Source organism: Cucumis sativus, chromosome 6 (genome assembly GCF_000004075.3).
Source record: "Cucumis sativus cultivar 9930 chromosome 6, Cucumber_9930_V3, whole genome shotgun sequence".
NCBI lineage: Eukaryota > Viridiplantae > Streptophyta > Magnoliopsida > Cucurbitales > Cucurbitaceae > Cucumis > Cucumis sativus.
In genome coordinates, this window is record NC_026660.2 from 25,876,167 (window position 1) to 25,902,202 (window position 26,036).

A 26,036-nucleotide genomic window follows, 5' to 3' on the forward strand; every position below is an offset into this window, starting at 1 on the left:
AAAATTGTAAATGAATCAAACTAAAGTCTATACTAGAAAATTAATTGTTTCTTATTAAATTTTATGGATAAAAAGTGTTTTTTTAAAAATCAAATCGTATACAACCTTATAAATAAAGTCTACATACATTTTTTTGTCTATTTATAGGTTAAAAAGTCATTTTGGTCTGATCGAAAATTTAATGATAGACAAATTGTCCAAGCTGAATTGGTTAGGTATATTTGTTTGAATAAATGGTCTACGAGTTTTCATTTTTTAATCTAAATGTGGGTGGACTAAAAGAAATGGATAAAGAAAAAAAAAAGTGCAGCCTATCTATTTACTATTTATAATTTCCTAATATGCTTGACAGATTGATAATTCTGTTTGTTTCTTTTAATTTAAACTTACACCTTAGTTTTTGTAATTAATATATCTAAAAATTGAGTTGTATAGACGTCTCGACTTCAAATCAATATTGACACTCAATATTTGTGACCGACTTGCACATAACAGAAGAACTTAGGTATTTGCTTCACTAATTAATGAAGAAAAAATAAATTCAATTTTATATTTTACAGAAAATACAACATAGTTAAAAAAATCACAATCAAGTAAGTAAGAAAGCAATCGATATTTAGGCTCCATTTGATAAAATAAATTTTTTAATTTTTAAAAATTACAATACTTGTGGTTTGCTTTTATATTTCTTATACAAGTAAGTCTTTTAAAACATGAAATTAAATTTATGGAAGCGATTTAGAAAATTATAAAAATATGAAAACCTAAGGAGGATTAATTAATAAAATTTAATATTTGGGGAGCAGTGCAAGTGCATGAAGTGGCGGCAACGGCAAGTGCATTCCCGCCCTGTCACACAAACAAAACCTCCGAAAACTGAAAAGACTTTTTTAACCTTCGTTATGTTGACTGAGCGACAAGACACGAAATGAGTCCAAGTTAACAAAACGCTTCGGAACTCGGTAAATAGGAGGAGCAAATAAGGAAGAGATCGGTGATTGCATCAAAGGAAAGAAGCATGAAAGGCAAAAGCGGAAGAAGTAATTGGAGCTTGAGATCGAAGCTAGGTTTGCCCGCACTAATCTTCGTTTTATGCCTTTTTTGTTTCCTCGCCGGATTCTTCGGTTCTACTCTTCTCTCTCAGGTTGATCCGTGTGCTTCAAGTTTCCAATCACCGTTAGATTTCGTTGCTTCAATGCTTATACTGTAATTTTCGGATTATCTCATTGTTATCGGACGATTGAACAGGATGTAGATGACGATAGGCCGAGGGCGAGGTTGCTTCAATCGGCAAGCGATGTTACGGAGTTTGATTTGATGTCTTCGGGAGAAAACGGCGACGATTCCATTTCTTCGATTCCTTTTCAGGTGCTCTCCGTTTCGTTTTAATTATTAATTACATCTGGTATGTTAGTTTCACCGCATTGTCAAACAGACTAAGTTGTTTTTTAAGGATTGCATGCATTTGTGCGAACATCATTTATCGACGGATGAACCTTGCAACTCATCATTCGATCTTCAGTGATCATGATTTGTTGTTTAGATTATTGCACGTCTAATTTAAAGTTTCCTTTAATGGAGGTTTTGAGCTGGCGACCTCGCGCACTTTATTTCCCCAAGTTTGCAACTGCGGAGCAATGTCAGAGTATAGTTAATTTGGCGAAACCGAAGCTTAGGCCGTCTACATTGGCTCTACGTAAGGGAGAAACCGCAGAGAGCACGAAAGGAGTCCGAACAAGGTATCTTCTGTCTGTCTGTCTGTATTGGCACTTATGATTTTATCAATTATCATCCATTATTCTTTGCACGGCCTCAACATAAGTTTCTTCCTGTACTTCCATTTATAACCAAACTCTGTCCATATATGCGATCTGTTATGGTATGAGAAATTATCCATCGAGATTTCTGAAGTTCAGCTTAGTTATAGATAGTTTCTTTTTAATTCGACTCTTTGGTCACTCTCACCTATGATGTTTATTGGAATTCCGTTTGAACTCCTAGGCATTGGTTTTGGGAACTTCCATCCGCTTTTGTAATTTTACATTATCCATGCAGTTTATTCATATCTAGAATATTTATGTTTCCATTGTAGTTTCTTTATTCTGTTTCGTAATTCGACCAAAATTCCAGGTTAGCCATGGCTATTGGCAAAACTGGAAAATTTTTATTACTTCGTTTTTGGTTTTCGGCTTCATGTATAGAAGGCTCTAGTGGTTATAATGCACGATCTTCTAAATTCTTGGTTATACTCGGGTTATAGGGATATAGAATTTTGTAGAGATGCTTACGTTTGCAATTTGATTCTTTTCTCTTCTCCGCCCCAAGCAGTTCTGGAGTGTTCTTTAGTGCTTCAGAAGATGAAAGTGGGACTCTGGGTGTAATTGAGGAAAAAATTGCAAGGGCAACTATGATTCCAAGGACGCATGGAGAGGTATTTTTACCACTTTGATCATCAATATTTCCACCCTGTTTTCTTAAGGTAGAAATCTGTTGGTACATCATTCATAAGAGTCTAAAGTTTCAAAAGAACTTGGTTCTAGAATCCTGAGTATGTTTGATGTAAATTTTGATAGGGAGTGTCATGGATTTGAACTCTTTCACTACCACGGAGAAGATGAACCCATTAGCAAGTCATTTCTAACTTGCTTATTAATTTATTGCATCCATCTCTATAGTAGCTGGTCATTGGCCTTCTTCAAATTTAATGCTTAACATGGGATCTTGACCATTAATTTCTTATAGTTGATGGGATTTATATAAATCCACTATGTAGTCAGATTCTGTTTGTTATTTTAAGCTGAGATTAAAGTTTTCTCAAACTTCTCATTTCTTGTTCAAACTTCTGACAGTTTGACAACTTAAAAGAGGATCAGTGTTACCTCTTCACATTTCTTGACTAAATACCAAGGTACACAATAGTAAGTAGTAACAGGTGACATAAAACCTGAGATAATTAGTCATTGTGTTCTATCCATTTGATGGACCTGATACTTTATATATTTCTTTTAATTGTTTGTAGAAATCTGTTATAGAATAGTATGCTTAATTTCATAGTTAATTTATTTACAGGTTACATTTCCACTTGATGTTTTATGTTTTAAGGATGTTTTCTTGCATCTGTAAAAAGTATAGAACTTCTTGTTTCCAAATGTTTTAAAATTGATTGAGGATTGTGTGTTTCAGGCATATAATATTTTGCGTTATGAGATTGGGCAGAAGTATAATTCTCATTATGATGCGTTCAAGCCTTCTGAATATGGGCCACAGAAGAGCCAGAGGGTACAACGTAGATATATTAGCTTTTCCTTTGCTTATTGCTCGTAAACATTCAACATTCAATTCTTTTCATTCATTTATAAGAGCTCTGTTACAGAAATATTTTGATCCCCTCCCAAAAAAGGGGGGAGATAGAATTTTGCACTACTTTCCCTGACATTTTAGCATTAAAAAATTCAGGTGGCTTCTTTCTTGTTGTACTTGACTGATGTTGAAGAAGGTGGAGAAACCATGTTTCCATTTGAGGTAAGAGTAGACCACCATAGGACCGTATGAACGAGGTGGCCTTTCTCTTGACATTTTTTACAACCAAGAACATTAGTCAAATGGAGTATTTACTGTGTTTGATTGGCAGAATGGCTTGAACATGGATGGAACCTATAATTTCCAAACATGTATTGGTTTGAAAGTGAAGCCACGTCAAGGTGATGGACTTCTGTTTTATTCGGTTTTCCCAAATGGTACAATTGATCCGGTTAGTGTTCCTATTCCTATCCTCTTTTGCTTGATATAGTAGTTTCAATTTGAATGCTGTCTGGATTAATGATGTGTAATGTGTAATGTGTATTGTCGAACCATGAGCTAACAAGGAGCATCTATGCTTTGTTTGAGCATGAAGCTTCTCGATTTATGATAGACTCTCTATTAAACATGTTTATAAGAGGAGGCAGTGAGGCACTGAAAGAGGTAGTGAGGAATAACAGGCTATGAGAAGCTAGTTAGAACTAGAAAGGTGAGCCCAAGTGAAGGTAATAAGAGGTGGGGTGTGAATAGAAGGAAATATATTGTCAGAGAACGAGTTGGAGATTGGTTACTAAGTCCATAAGTTTCGTACTTGAGAAAGTGGAAGCTTTCTAAATCCATCGACCCATCACCTTTCTTGATTAATAAATCTCACTCATCAATTTACGGGTAGGAGCCTAAATCTGCCATGAAAACCAGAATTAGCACATGTTTGTAACAAAGAACAGTAGACTATATCAAAACTACGAACTAATATCATATGCTAGTACAGTAGAAGTTGAAATCAAGGATTACCAAGATCCCAGTCATTAGAAGGAAAAAAACCAAAGTTGTATGACACTAAAGAGCCTTTGGAGAGGACCATCTTCTGTCCCAATTTTCACGATGGATCTGTTCCCAAATAAAGATGTTATAAGGTGATGGTCGTTAGGAAGGATAGGCGTTAGGCACATATTGTGATCAGCATGTAGAGGTGTTGCCGTGTTGGACACAGACATGCTTCAGACACGTATTTTAAGGGTCAAATTTACTTTTAATTTGTTGAGTTTTTATGTTTTGGTGCTGCTGCGGCGTGTCACTCATTCAATGTTGAGACTCATCTTGTTTAGAAAATACAGAAATTAAAATAAAAAGATATATATTTTTTAACTACAACATTTGAGTTCCTAGTAATTAATTAATATATGAAAACTTTCTGAAACTAAACATTTTTTTTAAAGAAAACTAATGAACTTACATCTAACCAAACCCAGCTACATGGTGTTGGAAAATGAGAGTTTATTTGGTTGGGGACTTGTTCTATCTGATAATCTGACCTCGCAACGTTGGGCTCAGGAGACTATTTATTAATATTGTAAGCGGTAGTGTTGAGTTCGAACAAATAAAGAGACTCCATTAAGATTAAGAGATGCATAGGTTATGTTAGTATCTTATGCCGAATCTCATGTTTATTATGCAAAGTCGGCCTTACAGCATGCATGTATTTAAGGTATAGCAATTATTTTGAAAAACATATTTTGTGGACCATTCATTGTTTATGTTATATGCATGTTTGTGCTTTCGTGTTTGCTTGTGTCATTTAGAAGAATTATGATGTAAAGTTTTATATATCAAGAATGGTTTACGAATTAAATGGGTACTGTTGTGTACAGCATTTTGGTTGCTGAGAATCTCATTTATTGCATAATTTTGTAGACATCACTTCATGGAAGCTGCCCTGTGATCAAAGGGCAGAAATGGGTGGCGACCAAGTGGATCAGAGATCAAATGCAGGAGGACTTTTTATACTAAATGCAATTCATAAGCCGTAAATTTCTTCCTCATAATTTTCTCTGTATGATAGAATGAGTTCAAATATTATACAAATTTTGTTTCCCACGCTCTCCTCCTTACCTTACCGATTACATATAGGGTAGTTATTAAGGTTAGAATGTTTTTCCAATTCAGTTTATTGTGTAAAATATTCAGATTATTTTCAAATTAATCAATCAAAATCAAAATATTAGTCTATAATAATGAAACACGGGCGATAGTAGTCTACGTTTTTAATGCATTATGATATCTTTGTAAATATCATCAAAAATTAACTCTTTTTTATGTAGAGAAGGGAGCATGAGATGAGATCATGTACTGTTGAATCATTGTCTTTACCTATTATCAATCTGTGAGTGGTTTAATTAAACAGTATTGGCATAAAGGTAATTTTCAATTTTTTGTAAATACTATCAAAAGTTTTGTTATTTTAAAATAGTTTTTTTTATGACTTTGAATTTAAAAAGAGGATGAATCATTTAAGAATCAAGTTTTTAATATAAATAGAAATTTTAGTTAGTTCTCTTAGATGATCTAGGGAGGTCGTGTCATGTTAAAACTTGTCATTTCTCCAAAGTATTAATTCCATGTATGTTAAATATTAACAAATACTTCCAGCAATTAAATTGAAAATTACCTTTATGCCAATACTGTTTAATTAAACCACTCACGGATTGATAATAGGTAAAGACAATGATTAGATCAACAGTACATGATCTCATCTCATGCTCCCTTCTCTACATAAAAAAGAGTTAATTTTTAAAAAGACGATAAATTATCGTGGCAATTTTTAGTTAAATACAGTCCTGCAAAATAGATATAAATGAATTATCAGCTCCATCAATTGGTTAAGGACCACTTAGGACTAAGAGATCATATTGGAATGAAAGATTCAAATCCTTCCACATTATTAAACAAAATTAGTTATATACTAGAATTTAATTAATATAAAACTATTTTTTTTAATTCATGTGTAAAAGGCACAAAACCTAACATCATCTTTATTTAATTAAAGCTTACAAAGGTATAAAACACGTTCCAAAATCTTGTGAATAAGCATCAAACCTTTTTCGTTGATCTTGGATCCTAGCGGATGAAAATGGGATCCTATATTGAGACTCGAAGGTTAGGCAGCTACTTGCCTCCTTTTACAACATGGTGAATAGAGACCTCTCCATGATATTTAACATCAAAGGGAATTGAATTAGCCGAACTACCCAGAAAAAAACAGGGAGATAGGATGTGATTGGGTTTGTTGAATTTTAATCATAATCAACAAAACAAATTGATATCCCATAACTCTGTCTAGCAAGCTTAAGCATAAGATTAGAAGTTATACTTTTGAATGGATGCTTACCGACTTCAAACCAAAGCTAGAAATGTTGAAAACAACTTTACTGCTTTTGCCAGGTCTGATATGGATGCTTTCCCCACCGTTTCAATGCATACACACTGCCAGCCGAAGTGAACAAACCAATGGCAGCAAATGCTAATATCACTGAATTTTCGATGCGCCGGTAATAGCCTCCCTACAGTAATAAGACACAAATATCATCTCTGCAGTTTCTTATTTTACGGAATGAAAGGTCATAATGGACCTTGAACCAAACATATCAAATCTAATAACATGTAATCTGGATTTCTCTGGTAATTTGTTTTTTTATTTTTTCCATTAGGGTTAGTATAACATGTACGCATTTTGAAATTGATAAAATAGACCCTCTTCATCTTGACTTTCAAACACGTCAAATATCTCCACTAACTTCATCTACGTTCTCCCTCGTTTTCTTAAATTTTCACAACGGCCCTTCATGGTAAAAAAATTAGATTTAGACACGGGAATATATTCTTAGGAAACCTAAGGCCCAGTACTAAATTCTCACAAAACACGCCTAATCCTTTCCTTAGAAAGTGCAGATCATTTTCAAACAAATAAGTTGCTTTTGAATGATGGAGGCATGCATCAGCTCTTGTCGACACCAATGCAAGCTCCATCACTCTTAAGAGTTCAATTGAAGGTAAAATTACATACCTGCAACAGGAAAAACAAAATTGCCGCGTTTGCAGGGGCCAGAGACAAGCTAATCATCCCTCCACGTAACTTATTTGGCACATACCTATTAGAAAAGGCAAAGAAAAGAAAAGAAAAGAAAAACCAGTGTGCAATCAAAATCTGATGTATGCATATAATTACATTTCTGCAGATGCTATCATAGAGTAAAACACTTACATAGTCCTTAATTTTGCAAGTGAAGGTAAAATCAAACCTACACAGGCATGAAATATGGAAAATAGCATCACTAAAACTCCAAGCTCCTGCATATTATAGACAAATAGATCAAGCAGTGGAAAACCAAGCTCCTTATTTGTCTAAATTCTCAAAAACCTAAAAACCTAAAACCATCGAGTCATATTTAACTTGCCTGATAATCAAAAGCAACAATTGACATCACAAGCCCTGATATTGCGAAGCAATATAGTAAACAATCTTCAGTCCGAAGGGATGATGTTCCACTCATAAGCCATGGAAACAATGAGCTTCCAAGGATTCTTGATCCCAGCAAACATGGATATATCAAACCTAGATGCACTTCCCGCCCATCAGCCTAGTTCAAAAATAATAAAGTAAACAAAAAATATGATTATGAATGCCTGTTAACTATATCCAACAGCAGTACCATTTTCAAATTGACACTCTTAAAAAATTACTAGAACAGTGGTTTGGTTAGTTTAAACGAAGAATCTTAAAATTAGAGGACAAGCAAAAGACTTATCCAGTGGAATACAATTTCAAACATTACAAATCTTCTGACAAATTAACTTTGATACTTCAATGATCTTATAATTGCAATCCTCAATAAACATTTAAATATGTACCACTAATGTCGGAGCCCAAAGAATCCAAAAGAATGCAACAGAGAAGTGAACAGAAGCTTGGGCCCACGCCAATAACCATATCCTTTTATCTGCAAATTATGACAGTTTATGAATACCGAGAACATCTACTACTTCTTTCACAATTCACAAATTATTTGATGGGAACTGGGAAAACCTTGACAAAAACCCTGGTTCATACTTGAAAAATAAACACCTAAACTTATAATGGACCATGAAACCATATAATGAGTTCAGTACAGACTACGTAATGAGATTAAATAATCTGATACGTTAAAGAATCTACCTAAACCTGGTGAAGACACTGATAAGCACTTGGTGATCATTTTTACTCTTGAGGACACTATTTGTTCCCTAGGTTTCTCATTAGTTGAGCGCAGAAGAAAACAAGAAAAACTAATTAGACGCTGCATTCGGTTCTGAAAAAAAGTTGAAAATGATATTCTAGAAGATTAGTGAGTGTTTAATAAACAGTGAATATAACTAGAGAAGACCCAACCTTGTATAAGAATTTATCCAAAATATCCCTGAAAACAATACAAAAGTATTTGATAGTTTCTGCTAGATTGGGATTCGGAAAAACTATTATATTCAAATACACAGAGACGTTAATGTGTCAACAGAGCAACACTAATACGTTAAATGAATAATAAAGGGCATAAATAGACTAGCCAGAAAATTCCAATTTCTACCCACTAAAAACAAACCTAAATCAAGATGTATATATAAGGAAGCTGCTTACCACTTAAAATATATGCACTGAAAGAAGTTCTATAGTCTTCCAGTTCTATTCTTTGTGATACTTCTGTCCACCCTTTGATGATAAAAGTTAAACATATCAATGCCAAGAAGACAGCAGCAGTGGAAGAAGAAAACATATTCCTCTTAACATCATCACCAATCAGACTGTTCACAAGCATTTGGTTTCCAACCAAAGAGACAGACTCAAATATAGTCATTAGCCAAAAAGTGTCACTTAACATATCTTGCCTTTGACCTTGCTGCAAGGAGAGAAATTTATGAGAGAAGTTTAAATTAGTGCTTTCTTTCAAACATGACACTCATGAGGTACGTAGGAACTAAAATACAAGTCAACAAGGCCAACAATTCAACCAATTAAAAATATGTACTGCAAGCTGGGGACAAAACTAGGTTAAATCAATCTAGTTAAAGAACAGGCTGTTTTGTTTAATTTCAAGAATCTTAAATTTGAAGTAAAAAATATTACAACCAGAGTCCACTGATTTCGTATTCGAGGGCTGAGAACTCCTTTAAACAAGTATGGCATTGATGAAAATTTATGTGGTCTACCTTAAATAAATCCAGGTGCAAAGCCATATTAACCAACCTTCTCGTGATGATGCACCATCCATGTTTCGAAACTGAATGAAAATATTGAAGTAGCAAGAGATAAGCCTACACTGGCGATAAAGAGACTTGGATGCACAGAAATCCTCTTCCATATGGCAGTAACAAGGTGTATAATGCAAAACGTCATACAGATTTTCTTTTGACCTCTACAACAACATTAGAATCATCTATCAGAGGAACAGCATCATCTACTGCACTGTATTTACAAATAAATTCTCAGTAGTGAAATTTGAAAAGGAGCATTGGATTGGAGGAGATTTTCTACTCTCTAGTGAGCATAGGAATCAAGGTGACAACCTAGAAAGTGATGATTACTGAAAAACAACGATGAAATTCTTTAGACTGCAGTATCTTTTCCTTTATATTTGTTCCAAAAAATAAAAATAAAACTACATTGTCCGATCCAAATGTTCATAACGAGGAGCTTATAAATTATGTGAAATCACTATTTCCTTCACCAAAAAATGTCTGAGTTTCTAACATCGGAATACTGCGTAAACAAAATTCTTCGACACATCAGAGTAGCCGGTATAATTCTATGCCTAACTAGAAAAAGAATCCAGCAACATATTTTCATTTCTTGTACATGCTGTCGTATAGACGAAGACGACATTTCAGAATAAGAAGGTAATTGAGTAAGAATCGAGTTAAAATTACATCAAATCGGATAGAATGCCCAAAAAGGTACCGACGAAGAGAGAAGCTGCATATCCAACACATAGAGACAACACTATCTGCTCTCTGCTAACTCCACGATACGTAAACTCAAACTCACCATATACTGACCATAAGCCTTCCATTACTGTAAAAGTAAAGAGGAGAGATTCAAATAACCGATAGCCACATCCACACCCCTCAATTGAAGGAGAAGTTTACGTTTACTCAATTCGGCTAGGCAATTAACAAGAAATGCAATTAAAGAAGAGAAAATAGTCTAGAAAAAGGTCAAATTACAAAAGAGAACATATCGCCAGACAGAGGCTCGTTAGATGAATTCCACAATTCCAAACGATCAGTTTCTTGTCAGTTTTCTTTACAAAAAAATGTCAAGAGTAATGCATCGAACTTACCTGAGGCAAGAGAATAAAGTAAGAGAAACTTCCGCTGGAAAGTGGAAAAGGCGGATGAAAATCCATGTTCGAACGGAGCAGGAGCTCTGGTGGAGCTATTTTTGGAAGCATAAGGTAGAAGAAAGATGGAAAGAAAACAAGAGAGGAAGATGAAGATGAACAAATATGGATTTGGTTCCCAAACTGAATTTTCGATGATCACCGCCATTGTTCTAACAGTTAACCTCTCAAAGAAGCCCTAGATCTCTAACCATTTCCGAGAGAGAATTGTGAGATCGTTAAGGGGAAAAAGCGCGGTGGCAAGCAGCATTGCTCAATTTTCTCTTCAACTGCTTAGAAGCGCGGCGAAGGAAATTTTATTATATAGATATATGTTTTTATTTGATTAACTATTGTAGTTGAGAGATATTTTAAAAAATAATAAAATATTAAAAATATTTATAAAATTTATTTAAAAAAATTTCTTCCAAATAGTTTCATTTTTTTTTTTCTTTCATAATCGTTCTCCATAGTTTAAAGGCATTTTCACGTTACCCATTTTACACTCTTTTTTATAATTTTCATATTATGTACTTTATTTATTACTAATTTTATTATTTAAATCTTATTTAACTTCAACCAGTTTTATTCTACCTAGTTCTACACTCAATTCTTGTGTTACTCCTAGCTCCTAAAATTTATAAAATATAACATTTTTGTATTTAAAATTTTAAGTTTAGTCTAATTTGATCTTTTAGACTAGTCTTTTGATAGTTGTTAGTTGTTGTACGGTGTTTCTACCAATATTTCTTTCCATCCAATCATATTGATATTAACCTAATGTAGATGTGAAATAGTTTGTTTTTATTTCTAACGTATAAGTTAAAATTAAATATTTCAAAATTTGATACCAACATAGAACCATCTTGAAATCTGAGGTAATAAGCAATTGAAGACATTTTCAATTAAACTATAATTTATTCCTACACCAAAATTTTGTGGTTTGATTGCAAAGTAAACTTTCTATTTGTAAGTAAATAATTTAATTATTTAGTTCCTTCTTTGTTACGGAACAACTCATTCTAAATTCAATCATTATAAATAATTATTTTATCATTCTAAATTCTTGTGGTTTGATTGCAAAGTAAACTTTCTATTTGGGTTGATTTTAAAAATATTGATAAAAAACAAATAACAAAACCTTAAACTCAGTCCCTATCTTCAAAGAATTATAAAATATTTGTTGGATGGATGGATATTAAATCTTTTAAAGAGCTGTAAATATTTAAAATATATATCCTTTCACCCATTGGCATAGTTTGAACTCTCTCAATCCCTTTTCAAGGAATTTGCCTATTCTGTTGATCTGATCGGAAAAAAGCGGCTCCTAATCCTACTCGGGGTCAACTAACTCCTCATGTCGAAAAATGTGCAACGGTCTGACTTACTGGGACGGAAGGATTCGAACCTCCTCTTATAGCGGCCTTACCACTGCGCCCCTACTAATATAATAAAGACTTGATATGAAAGGAGATTTTGAGAAATCTTCTTCTTTCTCGTAAACCCGGTCTTACCGCATACTTTGTTGATATATTTTTATTAACGATATGATATTTACTCCATTTGCGAATTCTTTTAAAGATGAGTGTTGTATTTGGCATTTTCCAAAAGTTCTCAGACATTTCTTATCCAAAACTACTGGTAGTTTCTGAACGTATTCTAGAGTGAAAAGAAAGAAATGAATTTCCCTCTCTTCTTTCCCTCTCAAACTTCATATTATTTATGAGATAGTTGCAAATTTAGCAATTAGATTCAAAATAATTAAGTATATAGCAACATTTTAAAAAATTTACAAATATAGCAAAATTTGTCCAATTTTATCAATGATATAAGTCTAATCACTAATAGACCATTTTGAAAATATTAGTCTAATCACTAATAGACCATTTTGAAAATATTAGTCTAACATTGATAGACTATACGAATTCTATCAGCGATAGTCTAACAGTTTTGCTATATTTACAATTTTTTAAAATTTAACTATTGCAATTTTCCATTATTTTTATTGACCAAATAAAAGTAACTTGAGGGACAAACATGAGAAATAGGAATCAGCATAGTTAGCAGTTAAGATATTTCCTTTTTTTTTTTTTTTTGCTGTTGAATATTTTCCATGTTCTATTAAAATATTTATAAATATGTCGACATATCCATGAATTTGAGGGTTGAAATATACGCAGCTTAAATTTTATCTAAATAAATTTTATAAATTTGGTGAGTTTTAGATGACATCTTCTGTTGGTTCAGAACAATTATAAATATATATAAAACATCGCCGCAATTATTGAACGAACAAAAGGCCAATCAAATGATCCGAAGTAACGTGAGAACCGAAGAGACCTAAGATCAAAAGTTTGTGGTTAAACGTGTAGAAATAAATTAAAACTAACTCTCTACCATTTGGCAACGACTACCTTCCAATCAAATTATCCAATGAGACTTGAATTCTCATTTTCAAATATTGAACTGAAAAAGGAAAACAAAATCAAATGATTTAATTTATTTTCAGAAATCAATCCAAACTTACAGAGGCAGAGGAATTATTTTTGAATTTACAGCTTCATACCTTGGAAAAACAACTTCAAATTGCTATTTACAAGAACCCCGGATTGTCATGGATAAAAATAAACAATGTTATAGCCAGGTTCTCTAAAATGCAAACCATAGGAAAATGGCTAAATGGCCAATAAAGAACCAAAGCTTAGAACGACTTTACAAACTGAATTTTGACTCCATAGACCTTCCTCATCACTGACTTTCATCCCCTGCAGTTGAAACAAGGCTTTAGTTATTCAGATTTCCTGCAGTTGCAGTTCCAGTAGAAAATCGATATACAAACGAAAACCAATTGATATACAAACGAAAACCAATTGATATACAAACGAAAACCAATTGATATTCGATGTAACACGGTTGAAGTTCTTTCCCCGGTTCGTTAAAGTGGTTTCGTTTCTGAAGCTAGTTTTTCAGACTTGCAAGAATGAGAAGCATTTTGATCACTACTTTCCTGCAATCAGAAGAGTAAAAGAAACCAAGTTTGAGGTGCAATCAGTAACATTCCGTTTGATAATCATTTGGGGCTAAATGGTGAGCTCGCATTGAAACTAAATACTTACCGAAGTAATTTCGGACGTCCAACCAGGAATGTTCTCAGCAACAAGGTGTAAATAGCTTTCCATAGCCATCTCAGGGGTCATGTTCCCCAGCTGCTTCCAGGCATTCCTTAAAAAGATTGCATCCAATTTAGCAAAGCTAACAATAGCCTAAGATGTCAAGTACAACAAATAGAAACCATTCATTAAATCAGGACTCATCAATTTGTTCTTAAATCAGTTAAGATTAGACCAAATCCTGATTTAGTTATGTCATTAGTCATTAAAAGCAATGCACATCTAACGAGGACAGTACTCAATTCATGAAACTTGACCCGTACATTTTCATCTCAATCTCTCAATCATCATTCTATTCACGAACTTTCAGGTTTTGAAACCAAGAACTCAACAACAATGAAGTCAATGATACAGTTCATCCAAATTCATGAGCATCAAATATAACATAGTAACCATATTTGGAACCCACCATTTATTTTTCCTTATAATCAACTGTATGCAAATAAAAATTATTTGTAATTATAGCATAAAATGTCAAAATCTTCAAACTTGACAATTATTTTGAAAGATTTGTATTCTACCTATTAGCTACTTATTCATAACTATTAGACAAAAGAGAATCATAGAGTTGCAATGTGCGTTATAATATATAGAATTTCCAGAACTTTGAGCAGTTTTGTGGATTCAAAATCTTATTTTCCCGAATTCCAAGAAAACAACAGCATTTGAGTTGCAGGAAGATCATGACAGCAGAAGAAACATTGAATCGAAGAGAAATGAAAACGAGAGACAAAAGAGGAGTTGATTTTACCATTTGGCTCGAGCAGAGATCTTCAAAGCCATTGGCGGCGGTTCTCTGCAAGGCCCCTCCATAGCAATCTTGTAAAGCCCGTTCAGCCGCATCTTCAATTCACCGCTAAATTTGGGATCTTCGAATTCACGATAATTCACAATCCCTACTGCATCTTCAAATAGTTTCTCCAGTTCAGTTCTTTCAACTCCCTCCCAATCGTCATCCTCGACGGCAATCTCCTCCACCGATCGTCCCTCGCTTACTCTACCGGATTCCTTGCTCCGATCACTCTCAAACGCCTCAACTTCATTGCCCTCGCGTACGTCTTCTTCCTCATCCCGATTGATTCCAGTTTCCTCACACCTCATCCTAACAGAACTTTCATCGATTAACTTCTCTGCACCTTCTCCTCCGCAATCACCACCAGTATTATCAAAGTTACTCTCTACTCTTTCTTCCAAAATCCCCACAGACTCAATCACCTCATCATCACATTCCCTCTCAGTTCCATCTGTAGATTCAAGTACTCCGGTGAAATTCCCCTGTTTCGGTTCACATTCTACAATCTCATCCTCACCGACAAAATCTTCAACGACAACGCTAGGTTTACCAATCTCCAGATTACGAATTCGCGATCCAAATCCGAAGTCAAAACCAAACGGAGCCAATTCTTGATCAGTAGGCCCCCTGGATGAAAGAAACTTACTAACAACAAATGAAATAAGAAGAGGAAGACTAATAGTTAGCGCAAGTTCAAGAAAGAAATCCATAACTGAACAGAAAGAAATAGAGGAAGAACGGCGGTGAGAGAGGAGATTAGATAGAGAGAAAAGAGAAAGAAAGGGGGATCAAGATAAGAGTTGGAGAAAAGAAAAGGGAATTTTGGAAGAACAGAGCAAAGTATATTCGAGTCGGCATCAGCATCGAGGGCAGGAATTAGGTGTCGGGCCCATGATGTTGGTAATCATCTGAAAAGCAAGGTGTTGGAATGGAACCCTTACACCAACTGGGAACGATGATCACGATCGGATTAGGGCGCTGTGTGTTTGATGATGCGGCGTTTTGCCTTTTGTAATCATTGTCAAAAACGACGAAATCAAGATCATGTTTACAATAATACCAAAACAATCTAAATAGACTCCTCTCAATTTCTTTTTTTCAATTCCTTTTCAAATTTGGTCAATTTTTTTTAAAGAAATATATAGATCTCTGTGTTAGATATTTGATAATGATTTTTTTTTCTTCATTTCTCTATTTTAAGAATCTAGTTATCAAAATTGTTTGATTAAATTTGTTTTTATTTATTGGGTTAGTTGGATAAATGACAAAGGAAAAAAATCCTAAAATAATTAAATATAAATCTCAAAAGTTAGTAAAAGACTACAAAATATTCATATACTGCTATCATTTGAGTTCTTTTCGAATTTATTAAATTAATGGTTATTGTTGATAGTAGATATCACTAATAACTAACTAGGAGACTATCACTCGTATAGTTGTTTTAAATAATTTTGAAATTCACATAAAATAATTTCTCAAATTAAAATATTCTTAGTACAAAAATGCATAACTGTAACTGAAAATATAGATGAGTTTGTTGTTGAGAGTAGATCTCCCATCATATATCTACGTACTTTCATGAATCAAGAGATTAGAAATTGAAACAACTTTTTGCCAAAAAAAAATAATTTAATATTTGAAAATTGAGGATGAAATTTTAATACAGTTGGGGATGAATATGAATCTATGATGGTGTGTAAATCTACAAAAACCAAAATGAAAAGCAACCAACTCCAAACCTATAACTAATTTTTAAAAATAATATATTTTGACACAACGAAGTCCATAAAATGTAATATTAAAATATAATAGTGTTTTTGGGGTTTGAGTAGAAGAAGAAGCGCGGCGGAGTCAATAATAACAATATTATTATTCAACTATAATATTAAAGAGGATCACGTTCATTGGCCGAACAAATCAACAAGAAAAAACGACAGCGAACCTATAAATGGCCGATTCAATGCATTCACCCAAAGACACCCCATAAAACCAACTTTTCTCACGTCTCTCGCTCTTCTAAAACCAAACAAAATCCCCCAAGAAACTTATATAATCAAATTTACGTGTCACCGACAAGCATCAATCTTTGGTAAAGGGTCGATTGCTATATTTTTATTTTCTTTCTCAATCTAAGAATGACTTTTTTTAAAAAAATATATATATATCAAAATATTTATAAAATATACAAAAAAAAATAATAATTAGGTATGATAGATATAGAAGACAGTAGATAGAAAGTATTATGAAATTTTACTATATTTTTAAAAATATTTTCAACCGTTTTAATATTTACAATATTTTTCTTTTTTTTTTAGTTTATAATAATGTAAATGGTAGGAATCAAACTTATAATTGAATTAAATTATGTTCATGTTAGTCAACCGTGAAATTATGAGCTTTACGTTAAAGTCTGTCTCCATTAATCACTCTATTTATTTTCATGAAATAAATAACCAACCAAATATGGATGATTTGTATAACTTGCTTAGGGCACTAACATAATAATGCATTAGAAAACTTTTTGACGTAAACAATTGTTTTAAGTTGAAAATTTAGAGTTGAAATATATCTTGTGTGTCAATATGAGCTTAGCTCAACTGATACTTGTATGTTCTTGTGATTTTTTTTTATAAAATATGCTACCAAATAAGAATTTAGGGTTATTCCGTATGTAAGAGAGTAAGTGAGAACTCAATGCTCAACACTTTGATGGTTCTATTGAGAAAATCTTCCTTCTCCACGGTGGAGAGAAGTTCATCTGTGTGGTATGTGATGGGAGCCCAGACTTAAAAGGAAGTCTTAAGTTAACTATAACTAAAGTGATGGTTTTATGTAAGGGTTGAAAGGAAAATCTATCAATTAAATGGCTAACTCTTTTTATACATAATGGTGAGATTTATCTTCATTTGGCACACCAACTCTTACACAATAGGTGAAGTGACAATGAATTGGGTTACCACTTACCAGTTTTTGTGCCTCTCTAAACTCTTTACTTGTTATATACTATCATGTTTAGTTGATATATATGTTACCTTGTCTTTAACATTGTTGTATTTTGACTATTGTGTATTTCATGTTAGATTCCCTTTAAAATTTAAGTTGAAATGCTTATGTTCATATTTATGTTTTCCCATCCCTAGCGAACCAAATCACTAGGAATCTACTTCTTCTATGTAATAAAAAAAAATCAAAATTTAATCTCTCAATTTGAATTAACAAGAGCAATAACAATAATTTTCATACTATGTGATCTAAAAGTAACTTGAAGAAAAGACAGTTTTATCTTTTTGTTATATATGGATATAAAATTTTGAACTTTTAAATGCAAAATTATATTAAATAGCACAAAATTGGAAGTCAAATTTTTATAAATATTTTTTTAAAATTAAGCTTAAAAGGATATATTATTTAATTTTTAAAGTTATTGAGCTAAAATTATAAATTGAATTATGTATGTAGATGGAATGGAACCAACCTATAATAGAAAAAGAAAAGAAAAGGAAAACCACTGATGGAAAGGCTTTCATTTATTCTTCTTTGCACGGTTGAAATCGAAGTCCGGTTTGTAACCCAACCTTTGTGAAAAAAAAAGAAGGAAATTCTGTAAAACCATCTCATTGGTCTGTGACCTTTATGCGGGTGATCCTATCAATATTTACACGACCGCTCTAGCTATAAGATGAACAAACCGCTTTGTATCACTTGCGCCTTGCTTCCGAGCGAGCGAGCGAAGGCGATCTCTTCTTCGGATTAGGGTTTCAGATTAGTAAGGTTCTCTCGGGGTTCCTCGTGAAAATGGGTGGAGGGAACGGCCAAAAATCGAAGATGGCCCGCGAGAAGAACATGGAGAAGCTGAAAGCTGCTTCTAAGGGCGAGTTTTTCTCTCTCTCTCTAATTCTTCGCTTTTATTTAGCGACAATTTTTTTTGTTGGAGTATTTTTGTTAGATTTCTCGGCGGATATCTACTAACCAACGTGAAGACTATGTGAGGATGAAATTATTTTGATTGTTTAGTTCTGTTTTGGGATCCGTGGGGGTTGGGGTAGGTTAGCTGCTGAGTTGATTGTTTGAGTGAGTTTTTTCGGTTCATATTTTGAGGGTTTTGTTTCTTTTGTTATCAGGAAGTCAGCTTGAAGCAAACAAGAAAGCAATGTCTATTCAGGTACGTCTTGACAATGTTTGATGCTAATTTATATGTAGACAGTTGAATTAGTTGCTCTATTGATGGCAATGATTTTGGCCCACGCTCATCTCTGTAGTGTCTAAGGGATTTTTTTTTCCTTCTTTGTGCCGCTTGTACTTCAATTTCTAAATTGTGCTGGACATTTTTCTTTTTTAGCCACGTTGCGCTATATTGAATTTCACATTCAATAGATGAGTGTTTTCAATTAGATAGTATGGTGGGCACCTTACATGCAATTATAATGCTGATTGCTGGTTTTCAATTACTAAGATGAAAACTATGAGTTATTAAATGTGAGAAAACAAGCACAATTTTCAAAATCTAAAATTAAAAACAAAATGGTACCAAACAGAGCTGAAGTAAATCTTCCAGTCATCTTCAGGAACTTACCATTAGTGTTATGAACTATGAAGTGCCGAGTACACACACATAGCTAAGTTGGGTGGGCCTGCAGTTAATGTGATGGTTAAAAGCAAGTAAAACTTAAAGTTTAAAGTTTTCATGGTAGGACATGCTTCGGGTCTGACAATCTCATAGCCACTGGCCATGTAGAAGAAATAACCTGCGGTTCCACCATCATTCTTTTGTCCTGATTTTAAAACTTACGTCTTTTATCATTCGATTCCACACCTATTCTAGGATGCTCTTGGGGTATCTTGTCGATTGATGAATTACTTATATTATTTGTGCTTCGGCATTATACGACTAAAATAAAGATTTGTTTAAACCGAACTTTGGAGTTTGGACATCATAATCAATGCTTTTTACAATGTTATTTTTTTAAGCCTGCGACTTTCTGAGCTCCCCATAGGTTTTTGTTGCTCATGGAGTATTCAGAAGAGTGTTGTATTGACAATATTTGCTACTGTTGTGTAGCTTTTATATCATTTACACTTAGATATTCTTTCCTTGTGGCTGGTTATGAAAGGGAATAGGTCATTTGAGTTTTAAGTTTTGCTTACACCAGATTCCATGGTTATGTTTCAAGCATTTTCTGTGAAACTGAATGCAGTGCAAGGTATGCATGCAAACCTTTATCTGCACGACGTCTGAGGTCAAATGCAGGGAACATGCTGAGGCAAAGCACCCGAAATCTGATGTCCACACTTGTTTCCCACATCTTAAAAAATGAAAGAATAAACAAGAAAGAATACTGTCAAGGCACGCTCTGATAGCAACCTCCTCGCCTCATTGTTTAGATGTGAATCTTTGCCATTTCGACTCTGTAGCAGGATGCATGATTTCTTGTCTTGAACTGTGTTTGCACGCTATTTGGTGTGTTTATTTATGGTATTGCTCCCCATGTATCAGAAAATTGGCTTTGAATTAATATATTAGTGGTATATTTTCCATGGTCTTGTTTAACTGGCGTAGAACTAACCGTTAGATGGTTTACTCGAGCTTCTTCCATGAATTTACACGGTAGTTTTGTTATCTTACGAAATTTGAATTCGACCAATTTACTGAGATTTTATTTCTCGCATGATGAACAGCTTTCATGTTGGATATATCTTAAAATTCATGATCCTGTCAAATAGATTTGTAATTTAAAAACGGAAAGAAAGATGAAAAATAACTACTAGACATATAATTGGAAGGTGGTAAGATCAATTACACACTTGCTGAAGTTATTAAAACTCTGGTAGTTTAACTTGCCATTATGACCGTATATTAATGGTCTTGGAAGAACAATTTACGAAGAATTTGGCAATACTTTGAAGCGTTGAATGCGTCAGCATACACACTTCAGAATTTGCACATAACATATAGTTTCTCCAGAACAATGAAAAAGCGACTTCAAAAAATAATATAGAAGTCCTTTTTAGCTTCAGTTTCTTAAACTATAATACAAGGCAGCTCGTATTTCTGTAGTAACATCAACACTTAAACATCCCATAGCCAATATAACACTATAGGTTATGCATTACTCCACATAATTAATCTAATTACTACTACTGTGTTCGCATCCTGCTATTTTCAGCAGCCCTCACTTGGGAGAAATATGGATGTGCCTGCAAACATATAAAAGCCAAACTATTAGCATCACTTCTGAAATGCGCTATGATACTTGTTAAAATATAGAAGCTCAAGTCTAAAATCCTGGTGGCCCATTTATGTAATGAATTTTTTTCTGAATGAGAAATCAATGGAGATCTCACAAAATCAATCAGCAAAATGCATCCACTCTAGTTTGGAATGAAATAACACAATATTTATTGGCAGTCCTTGAATCTATTGAGTTATGGATGTATTGAAGAAAGATGCAAATATATAAACAATAAAAAAAAAACTAGGAATGCAAATGTGCAAATATTAACCTTGATTGAAACTAGAAAAGGATCCACATCACGATATGTGTGTTGTATACAGTAGTTTTACTATTTATGAAAATGCAATGGCTTGGGAGGAAAAGGAACTGTTTATTCTCTTCTCCCTAATAATTAAATTTATTTATTTATTTTACTAGAAAAGGAACAGGTATTGTTTTTTGTTTGAAGAAAAAAAAGGGAGCAAGAGGAATTTAATCTTTTTCACTTAACAGTTTTCATATGAATAACTTAGTCTTACTCGCCTAAATCCAATGCATCAAAGGTTCCCAGCAGGCTTTAGATAGAAACAAGAAAATACAATCAACAAGCTCTTAATTAGCAATTTTGATGGGGAAAGTTATAAATAAGAATTCAAATACCATGGCTTCTCTTGCTGTAAGCCTATCCTGGTGATCGTATCGAAGAAGCTTATCGAGAAAATCAATAGCCTGTATTAGGAAAGAGAAATCAATGTTAGAAAAATATTCAATATTTCAAAGAACGTTTCTCAACGTTATGTTGAGAAATTTTAAGAACGTTCCACTCTTTCAACTCAAGAAATTCTCATTCATATGGAAAAAGAAAAAGATTATGTCAGATAACACAATGGTAAAGGCTTTGATTTCAAAGTATGGTTGGAAAGAAACCAAAGGATATTTGAAGATAGGCATTGCTCTTGGCCAGGTGGGTTCGAGTCAGCTCATCAGTCATCTCAAAGCCTCTCTTTGTCTTTTCTCTCCAATTCTTTTGATGATTTTTCTAAGGTAACTAATAACGATACATATGCCATAACTTTCAAATAACCAAAGGAAGGTTACCTCGGGAGAAACAAGATGTTGATTGTCTGCATTTATAAATTTAGACCACGGCTTTCTGCTATGCCTGCAGAAGTATATGCAAATATGTTTAGCAACCTTAACACTATCGTCTTCTAAAATAAGCACGAGAGATCAATCCAATAAATATACACACAGCTGATAGATCTCAACTGAACAAAATTCGACTCTAAAAACTCAGTATTAATATCTTAGGTGGATATCTGCATAACAACTTGTCCTTTCACTCATTCTACAACTATTCTACAAGAAAATATATCATATCTGGGAAAGAAGGCTTCTCTTAGCTAAATTAGAAGCGTTTGATTTCTAGAACACAACTGATTCTTTTTCATAATATCATATCAAAGTTTAAGCACACCTCCCAACAAGTGCATCAAGTTGAGGATCGAGCTCTAGATGATACTTGTTCAAATATGCATTCAACTCATCGGTCCCAAGAACCTGAAATTGCATCCAGAAACAATATTTATATTTTTTATTCAGATTCTTTTTAATATTAAAGACCAAAGTACAAGAGAAAATAATTGTCAATTTCACCAAAGTAAATTACCTTTGCAATTTTAACCAGCTGGTCATGATTGTCATGGCCATAAAAGAAAGGCTCCTTGCGAAAAATCTACAAGAAAAAAACAAGGAAACACTATCAAGCACAAATAACGGGTTTCATAAATTCAGTGTTCACTGAGTTTAAAATCTTTAGAAAAGAAATTTCTCACCATTCCAGCAAACATGCAACCAAGGCTCCACATGTCCAAAGAATAATCATAATCTTGCAAATCAACCAACAATTCAGGGCCTTTAAAGTATCTGAGAGAATAGATTTAAATTTCTTTAATTAAAAAAACTTATACCCAAATGGATGCAGAAAAACTAAAAGACACTCTTGATAAACCCCAAATAAAATGGCAACAGCTTTTCATTTTTGTTTTAATAAGAAAACATGCTTTCATTGGAAAAGATGAAAAGTACACAAGGTCATAAGAAAGGGAAGGAAAATTTATATATACACATACATATGCATAACCCTGACAGAACGAACACCCCCAACCAAAAATGAAATAATGAAATGGGGGTCTAATCTAAGAGGGCCAGACCAAGAGGATATTTGCAAAAAACTTTAGTCATCAATGGCCAAATGGAAGCATTAAAATAAAACTGATGGAAACAAGTGTTTTTCAAGCATTGAATTAAATCTATGATGGACAAACATCAATAGTATATCTAGGCGTTAACATAAATGAATAAGCTCCCGAATAAGAACCAAAATCTTCTATTGAAGTCTCAAAGAATCTTATTATCGGGGTAAAACCAACTTAGGTCACCTAATCACACAAAAGTACAAACTATTTGGATTTGATCAGGTTATAAAGTTCTAAGTTGGTTTACATGGATCTGTGGCCATTTGAAATTAGATTGGATTAAATTGAACTAAATGCTAATTGTATGAAAGAAATTACTCGTTCTGTTTAATATGATGTCAATTCAATAAAACAAACTATTCCTTGGGTTTATGCCTCGCCAACTATTTTCATTTAACACCCAGTCTAACAGTGACTAACTGCCAATGACCAAATACTAATGGATGTTACCTTGATGCTACACGAACATTATATTCCTTGCCAGGATGATAGAATTCAGCAAGGCCCCAGTCAATCAAGCGAAGTTTTCTCAACTCATGGTCAATCATAACATTGTGAGGTTTAACATCCCTGTGCATTATCCCTTGAGAATGGCAATAATCCAATGCCTGTATCAAAAGAAATGGCTGCATCATATTACTGAGAAGAGCTATACAAAGTGGTGAAGACCCCCACACAGCTCTTATGAAACAAAGCTGACGATAGCAAGTTAAAGATAAACAGATCTTGGCTAATCAGCTTAAAATGTACCATAAGATCTATAACCCTTGTGAAAGAGGAATGGCCTTCATGAAATGGATTCAATTTCTTTTAGATAATGGTACCTGTACCCATGCCCAACTAGTTCCTGACCCAAAAAAGATTATCCAAACATCTAAAACATACACGAGTTATAATTTCTAATCATTGCACCACTAGAGGTTGAAGAAACATACATTTCCATGAAGTATGCTTACCTTCAAAAGTTCATATATGTAGTAGCGTATATCATAATCAGTCAGTGTTGGATAAAGTACTTTGAAATCTGTGCTGTTCACATACTCAAAAATCAAGCTCGGTGTTTTTGAATGTTGATCTCTAACAATGTCAAAAAGCTTGACAATGTTTGGACCCCCACAGAGATTCTGAAGTATTTTTATCTCTCTCTTTATCTGCAGAAGATCAACTACATTTCAAATCCCATTGAACATACAGATCTCAAATAAGAACTAGAATCAAAATATGGCAATGTTCCACAGCATTGTTGAACACTTTTAGTTAACAGACGGAGAGTCGAAATATCTTTCTCATAAGCCATTGATAGAGACAAGACAACTGAAAGAAACGTACCTTCTTCTTCTTAACAGGCTTAAGGATTTTGATAATGCACCGCTCGTTATTATTAACATTTATTCCCTCGAATACCTCACTATATTTTCCTCTTCCAACTTTTCGGACAACCTCATAATCGTCTTGATCACTAGGAATAGAGAGACAAAATCCAATAAAAAGTCAGAAAAAGGAGCGACATATTGAATTAGAAGTTGAAAATAGGTACCCAAAAAAAAACCAATAATGAACAAAGAATGCTCCAGATTCATCCTCCATTTGATAGGGAAAGAAGTGGATTAAAGTAAAATTTTCCAAATTCAGATCCAGTTTTATAAAGTACAGTCTCAATCTCAACGATCCCCAACTAAACCAAGTAGAATAGAACATGATAGAGAGATAGAAAACTACACACATTCAACTATCCCAATAATTGTATAAAATCAGTTCACTAGCAATTAAGCCTCAGATCATGCAGTGATGATTTATATACTCAGAAATGGGATACCATCGCAACAACCGATAACCCATCAATCAAGTTACCACCCACCAAAGGAAAAAACCACCGAAAACCTAGGGTTTCAAACTTACCCCCATTGAACAGCAAGAGATTCGTAATCCCAATAGTCCTTGGGGCGCAAAACATTGACATCTGCATACACGCGGGCTTTAGACATGAGTGGGTAGCTAGAGCCCAACAATCCGATCGGTGTGATCTTATCACCGTGAACAGCACCAACAGCAGAGCTGAAGAAGCTAGCGTCGGAAGAGGGTGGAAGGGGAGGGGAGCGTAAGGTGGGAGGGTGGGAGACAGGAAGGAGGAAAAAGACGGTGAAGACTAAGAGAAGACGGAGGGTGGCATGGTTCATGTGGCTGTGCAGTAGGCCATGAAAGAAGACATGAGCTTCGCAAGTGTAAACTGAGAGAAGAGAAGAGAAGAAAAGAGAAAGGAGAAAGAGAAAGAGCGGGACGGGTGACTCAAGTGGCTAATGGAGACGTCGTGATAGAGAGCGCATTATTGTTGTCGTTACAGTTTTGACGCATATACTTTGGCCTTCCTATTGCGTGTGCCACTGCCACTACCTCTCCCTTCTTTTTTCCCGTTCAATCTTACAATGGGGAACAGAGGAGAAAACGCAACTTGTCGGTCTTTCAAAATAGTGATATTTACAAGCTGTAACTACAATACCACTCATTATTACACTAATATTTAAAAGTTTTTTTTTTCTTTTTCATTACACGTACAAAAGTAACAAAAATATTTCAGACAAATTATAATTGAATAATTTAGTGGTATGATTAGATATTTTTCTTTCATAATTTAAAATATCAATTTATAAAATTCTCAATTTCATGATCAATAATAACAGATCATGGTGGGTGGGTTTTTATTTTGTTTCTAATCAATTTTTTATTCTACATTTGCAAAAGTATAGAACACTATATTAAAAGTCTATGTATATATATTTAGAAAGAACCTAGAAAATATTTCTTAAAACAGCTTGAAAATCTGTTAGCTAAAACCGTGAGTTAACTTACAAAAAAATCATCGTTGGTTTTTTTTTTCTTTTAATTGTTATAGTCTATAT

The 26,036-nt window shown here is 33.7% G+C and overlaps 5 protein-coding genes and 1 long non-coding RNA gene across 10 annotated transcripts; 2 read left to right on the top strand and 4 right to left on the bottom strand.

Annotated features, from left to right (window-relative positions):
• The first annotated feature begins 914 nt into the window (after positions 1 to 914).
• On the top strand, positions 915 to 7,064 carry LOC101209446 (probable prolyl 4-hydroxylase 9). 2 transcript variants are annotated; one of them, XM_031887480.1, is made up of 9 exons: positions 915 to 1,144; positions 1,249 to 1,368; positions 1,582 to 1,739; positions 2,329 to 2,431; positions 3,184 to 3,279; positions 3,457 to 3,522; positions 3,632 to 3,751; positions 5,215 to 5,326; positions 6,742 to 7,064. In XM_031887480.1, exons 1-8 carry the CDS (start codon positions 1,019 to 1,021, stop codon positions 5,308 to 5,310), a joined length of 885 nt encoding a protein of 294 aa, XP_031743340.1. In that variant the 5' UTR covers positions 915 to 1,018; the 3' UTR covers positions 5,311 to 5,326; positions 6,742 to 7,064. The 2 variants fall into 2 exon arrangements, with proteins under 2 accessions (XP_031743340.1, XP_004141886.1); XM_004141838.3 differs by lacking the exon at positions 6,742 to 7,064 and having other exon boundaries at positions 916 to 1,144; positions 5,215 to 5,535.
• Positions 3,322 to 5,216, bottom strand: LOC116404583. The gene is made up of 2 exons (XR_004217499.1): positions 4,315 to 5,216; positions 3,322 to 4,202 (listed from the first exon to the last, which is right to left on the bottom strand). It is a non-coding gene; the product is annotated as an uncharacterized LOC116404583 (long non-coding RNA).
• Positions 6,210 to 11,026, bottom strand: LOC101208957 (molybdate-anion transporter). Of its 3 annotated transcripts, none has more exons than XM_004141836.3 (10): positions 10,668 to 11,026; positions 10,255 to 10,399; positions 9,575 to 9,743; positions 8,969 to 9,227; positions 8,209 to 8,297; positions 7,755 to 7,937; positions 7,562 to 7,647; positions 7,364 to 7,448; positions 6,689 to 6,860; positions 6,210 to 6,503 (listed from the first exon to the last, which is right to left on the bottom strand). In XM_004141836.3, exons 1-9 carry the CDS (start codon positions 10,873 to 10,875, stop codon positions 6,726 to 6,728), a joined length of 1,359 nt encoding a protein of 452 aa, XP_004141884.1. In that variant the 5' UTR covers positions 10,876 to 11,026; the 3' UTR covers positions 6,210 to 6,503; positions 6,689 to 6,725. The 3 variants fall into 3 exon arrangements, with proteins under 3 accessions (XP_004141884.1, XP_011657887.1, XP_011657886.1); XM_011659585.2 differs by having other exon boundaries at positions 6,210 to 6,544; XM_011659584.2 differs by having other exon boundaries at positions 6,216 to 6,860.
• Positions 11,027 to 13,180: 2,154 nt separating this feature from the next.
• On the bottom strand, positions 13,181 to 15,750 carry LOC101208556 (acyl-CoA-binding domain-containing protein 3). Of its 2 annotated transcripts, XM_004141835.3 has the most exons (3): positions 14,628 to 15,733; positions 13,823 to 13,928; positions 13,181 to 13,713 (listed from the first exon to the last, which is right to left on the bottom strand). In XM_004141835.3, the coding sequence occupies exons 1-3, from the start codon at positions 15,377 to 15,379 to the stop codon at positions 13,642 to 13,644; spliced, it is 930 nt and encodes a 309-aa protein (XP_004141883.1). In that variant the 5' UTR covers positions 15,380 to 15,733; the 3' UTR covers positions 13,181 to 13,641. The 2 variants fall into 2 exon arrangements, with proteins under 2 accessions (XP_004141883.1, XP_031743341.1); XM_031887481.1 differs by lacking the exon at positions 13,181 to 13,713 and having other exon boundaries at positions 13,840 to 13,969; positions 14,628 to 15,750.
• A 2,484-nt stretch (positions 15,751 to 18,234) lies between these two features.
• LOC101207985 (uncharacterized protein At2g23090) lies at positions 18,235 to 20,214 on the top strand. Its single transcript, XM_011659586.2, has 3 exons — positions 18,235 to 18,540; positions 18,791 to 18,831; positions 19,865 to 20,214. Exons 1-3 carry the CDS (start codon positions 18,465 to 18,467, stop codon positions 19,982 to 19,984), a joined length of 237 nt encoding a protein of 78 aa, XP_011657888.1. The 5' UTR covers positions 18,235 to 18,464; the 3' UTR covers positions 19,985 to 20,214.
• Positions 20,215 to 20,475: 261 nt separating this feature from the next.
• LOC101207095 (casein kinase II subunit alpha-2) lies at positions 20,476 to 25,552 on the bottom strand. The gene is made up of 10 exons (XM_004141829.3): positions 25,039 to 25,552; positions 24,469 to 24,598; positions 24,096 to 24,290; positions 23,590 to 23,747; positions 22,717 to 22,807; positions 22,551 to 22,616; positions 22,359 to 22,441; positions 21,980 to 22,043; positions 21,542 to 21,610; positions 20,476 to 20,864 (listed from the first exon to the last, which is right to left on the bottom strand). Exons 1-10 carry the CDS (start codon positions 25,314 to 25,316, stop codon positions 20,805 to 20,807), a joined length of 1,194 nt encoding a protein of 397 aa, XP_004141877.1. The 5' UTR covers positions 25,317 to 25,552; the 3' UTR covers positions 20,476 to 20,804.
• Positions 25,553 to 26,036: the final 484 nt, after the last annotated feature.

Excerpts from the sequence above, each read along its gene's own strand:
- LOC101209446 (XM_031887480.1), top strand. The coding sequence starts at position 1,019 with ATGAAAGGCAAAAGCGGAAGAAGTAATTGGAGCTTGAGATCGAAGCTA. Across the intron at positions 1,369-1,581 it reads TTTCTTCGATTCCTTTTCAG|GTTTTGAGCTGGCGACCTCG; the intron begins GTGCTCTCCGTT and ends CCTTTAATGGAG. Across the intron at positions 3,752-5,214 it reads CAAATGGTACAATTGATCCG|ACATCACTTCATGGAAGCTG; the intron begins GTTAGTGTTCCT and ends ATAATTTTGTAG.
- LOC101207985 (XM_011659586.2), top strand. The coding sequence starts at position 18,465 with ATGGGTGGAGGGAACGGCCAAAAATCGAAGATGGCCCGCGAGAAGAAC. Across the intron at positions 18,541-18,790 it reads GCTGAAAGCTGCTTCTAAGG|GAAGTCAGCTTGAAGCAAAC; the intron begins GCGAGTTTTTCT and ends TTTTGTTATCAG. Across the intron at positions 18,832-19,864 it reads AGAAAGCAATGTCTATTCAG|TGCAAGGTATGCATGCAAAC; the intron begins GTACGTCTTGAC and ends AACTGAATGCAG.
- LOC101208957 (XM_004141836.3), bottom strand. The coding sequence starts at position 10,875 with ATGGCGGTGATCATCGAAAATTCAGTTTGGGAACCAAATCCATATTTG. Across the intron at positions 8,298-8,968 it reads CAGTGCATATATTTTAAGTG|ATAAAAGGATATGGTTATTG; the intron begins GTAAGCAGCTTC and ends CATAATTTGCAG. Across the intron at positions 7,938-8,208 it reads TTTGGGCTCCGACATTAGTG|GCTGATGGGCGGGAAGTGCA; the intron begins GTACATATTTAA and ends TTTTTGAACTAG.
- LOC101207095 (XM_004141829.3), bottom strand. The coding sequence starts at position 25,316 with ATGAACCATGCCACCCTCCGTCTTCTCTTAGTCTTCACCGTCTTTTTC. Across the intron at positions 24,599-25,038 it reads TCTCTTGCTGTTCAATGGGG|TGATCAAGACGATTATGAGG; the intron begins GTAAGTTTGAAA and ends CTCTATTCCTAG. Across the intron at positions 22,044-22,358 it reads CTTGATGCACTTGTTGGGAG|GCATAGCAGAAAGCCGTGGT; the intron begins GTGTGCTTAAAC and ends ATACTTCTGCAG.
- LOC101208556 (XM_004141835.3), bottom strand. The coding sequence starts at position 15,379 with ATGGATTTCTTTCTTGAACTTGCGCTAACTATTAGTCTTCCTCTTCTT. Across the intron at positions 13,929-14,627 it reads ATCTCTGCTCGAGCCAAATG|GAATGCCTGGAAGCAGCTGG; the intron begins GTAAAATCAACT and ends AATCTTTTTAAG. Across the intron at positions 13,714-13,822 it reads GGACGTCCGAAATTACTTCG|GAAAGTAGTGATCAAAATGC; the intron begins GTAAGTATTTAG and ends TTCTGATTGCAG.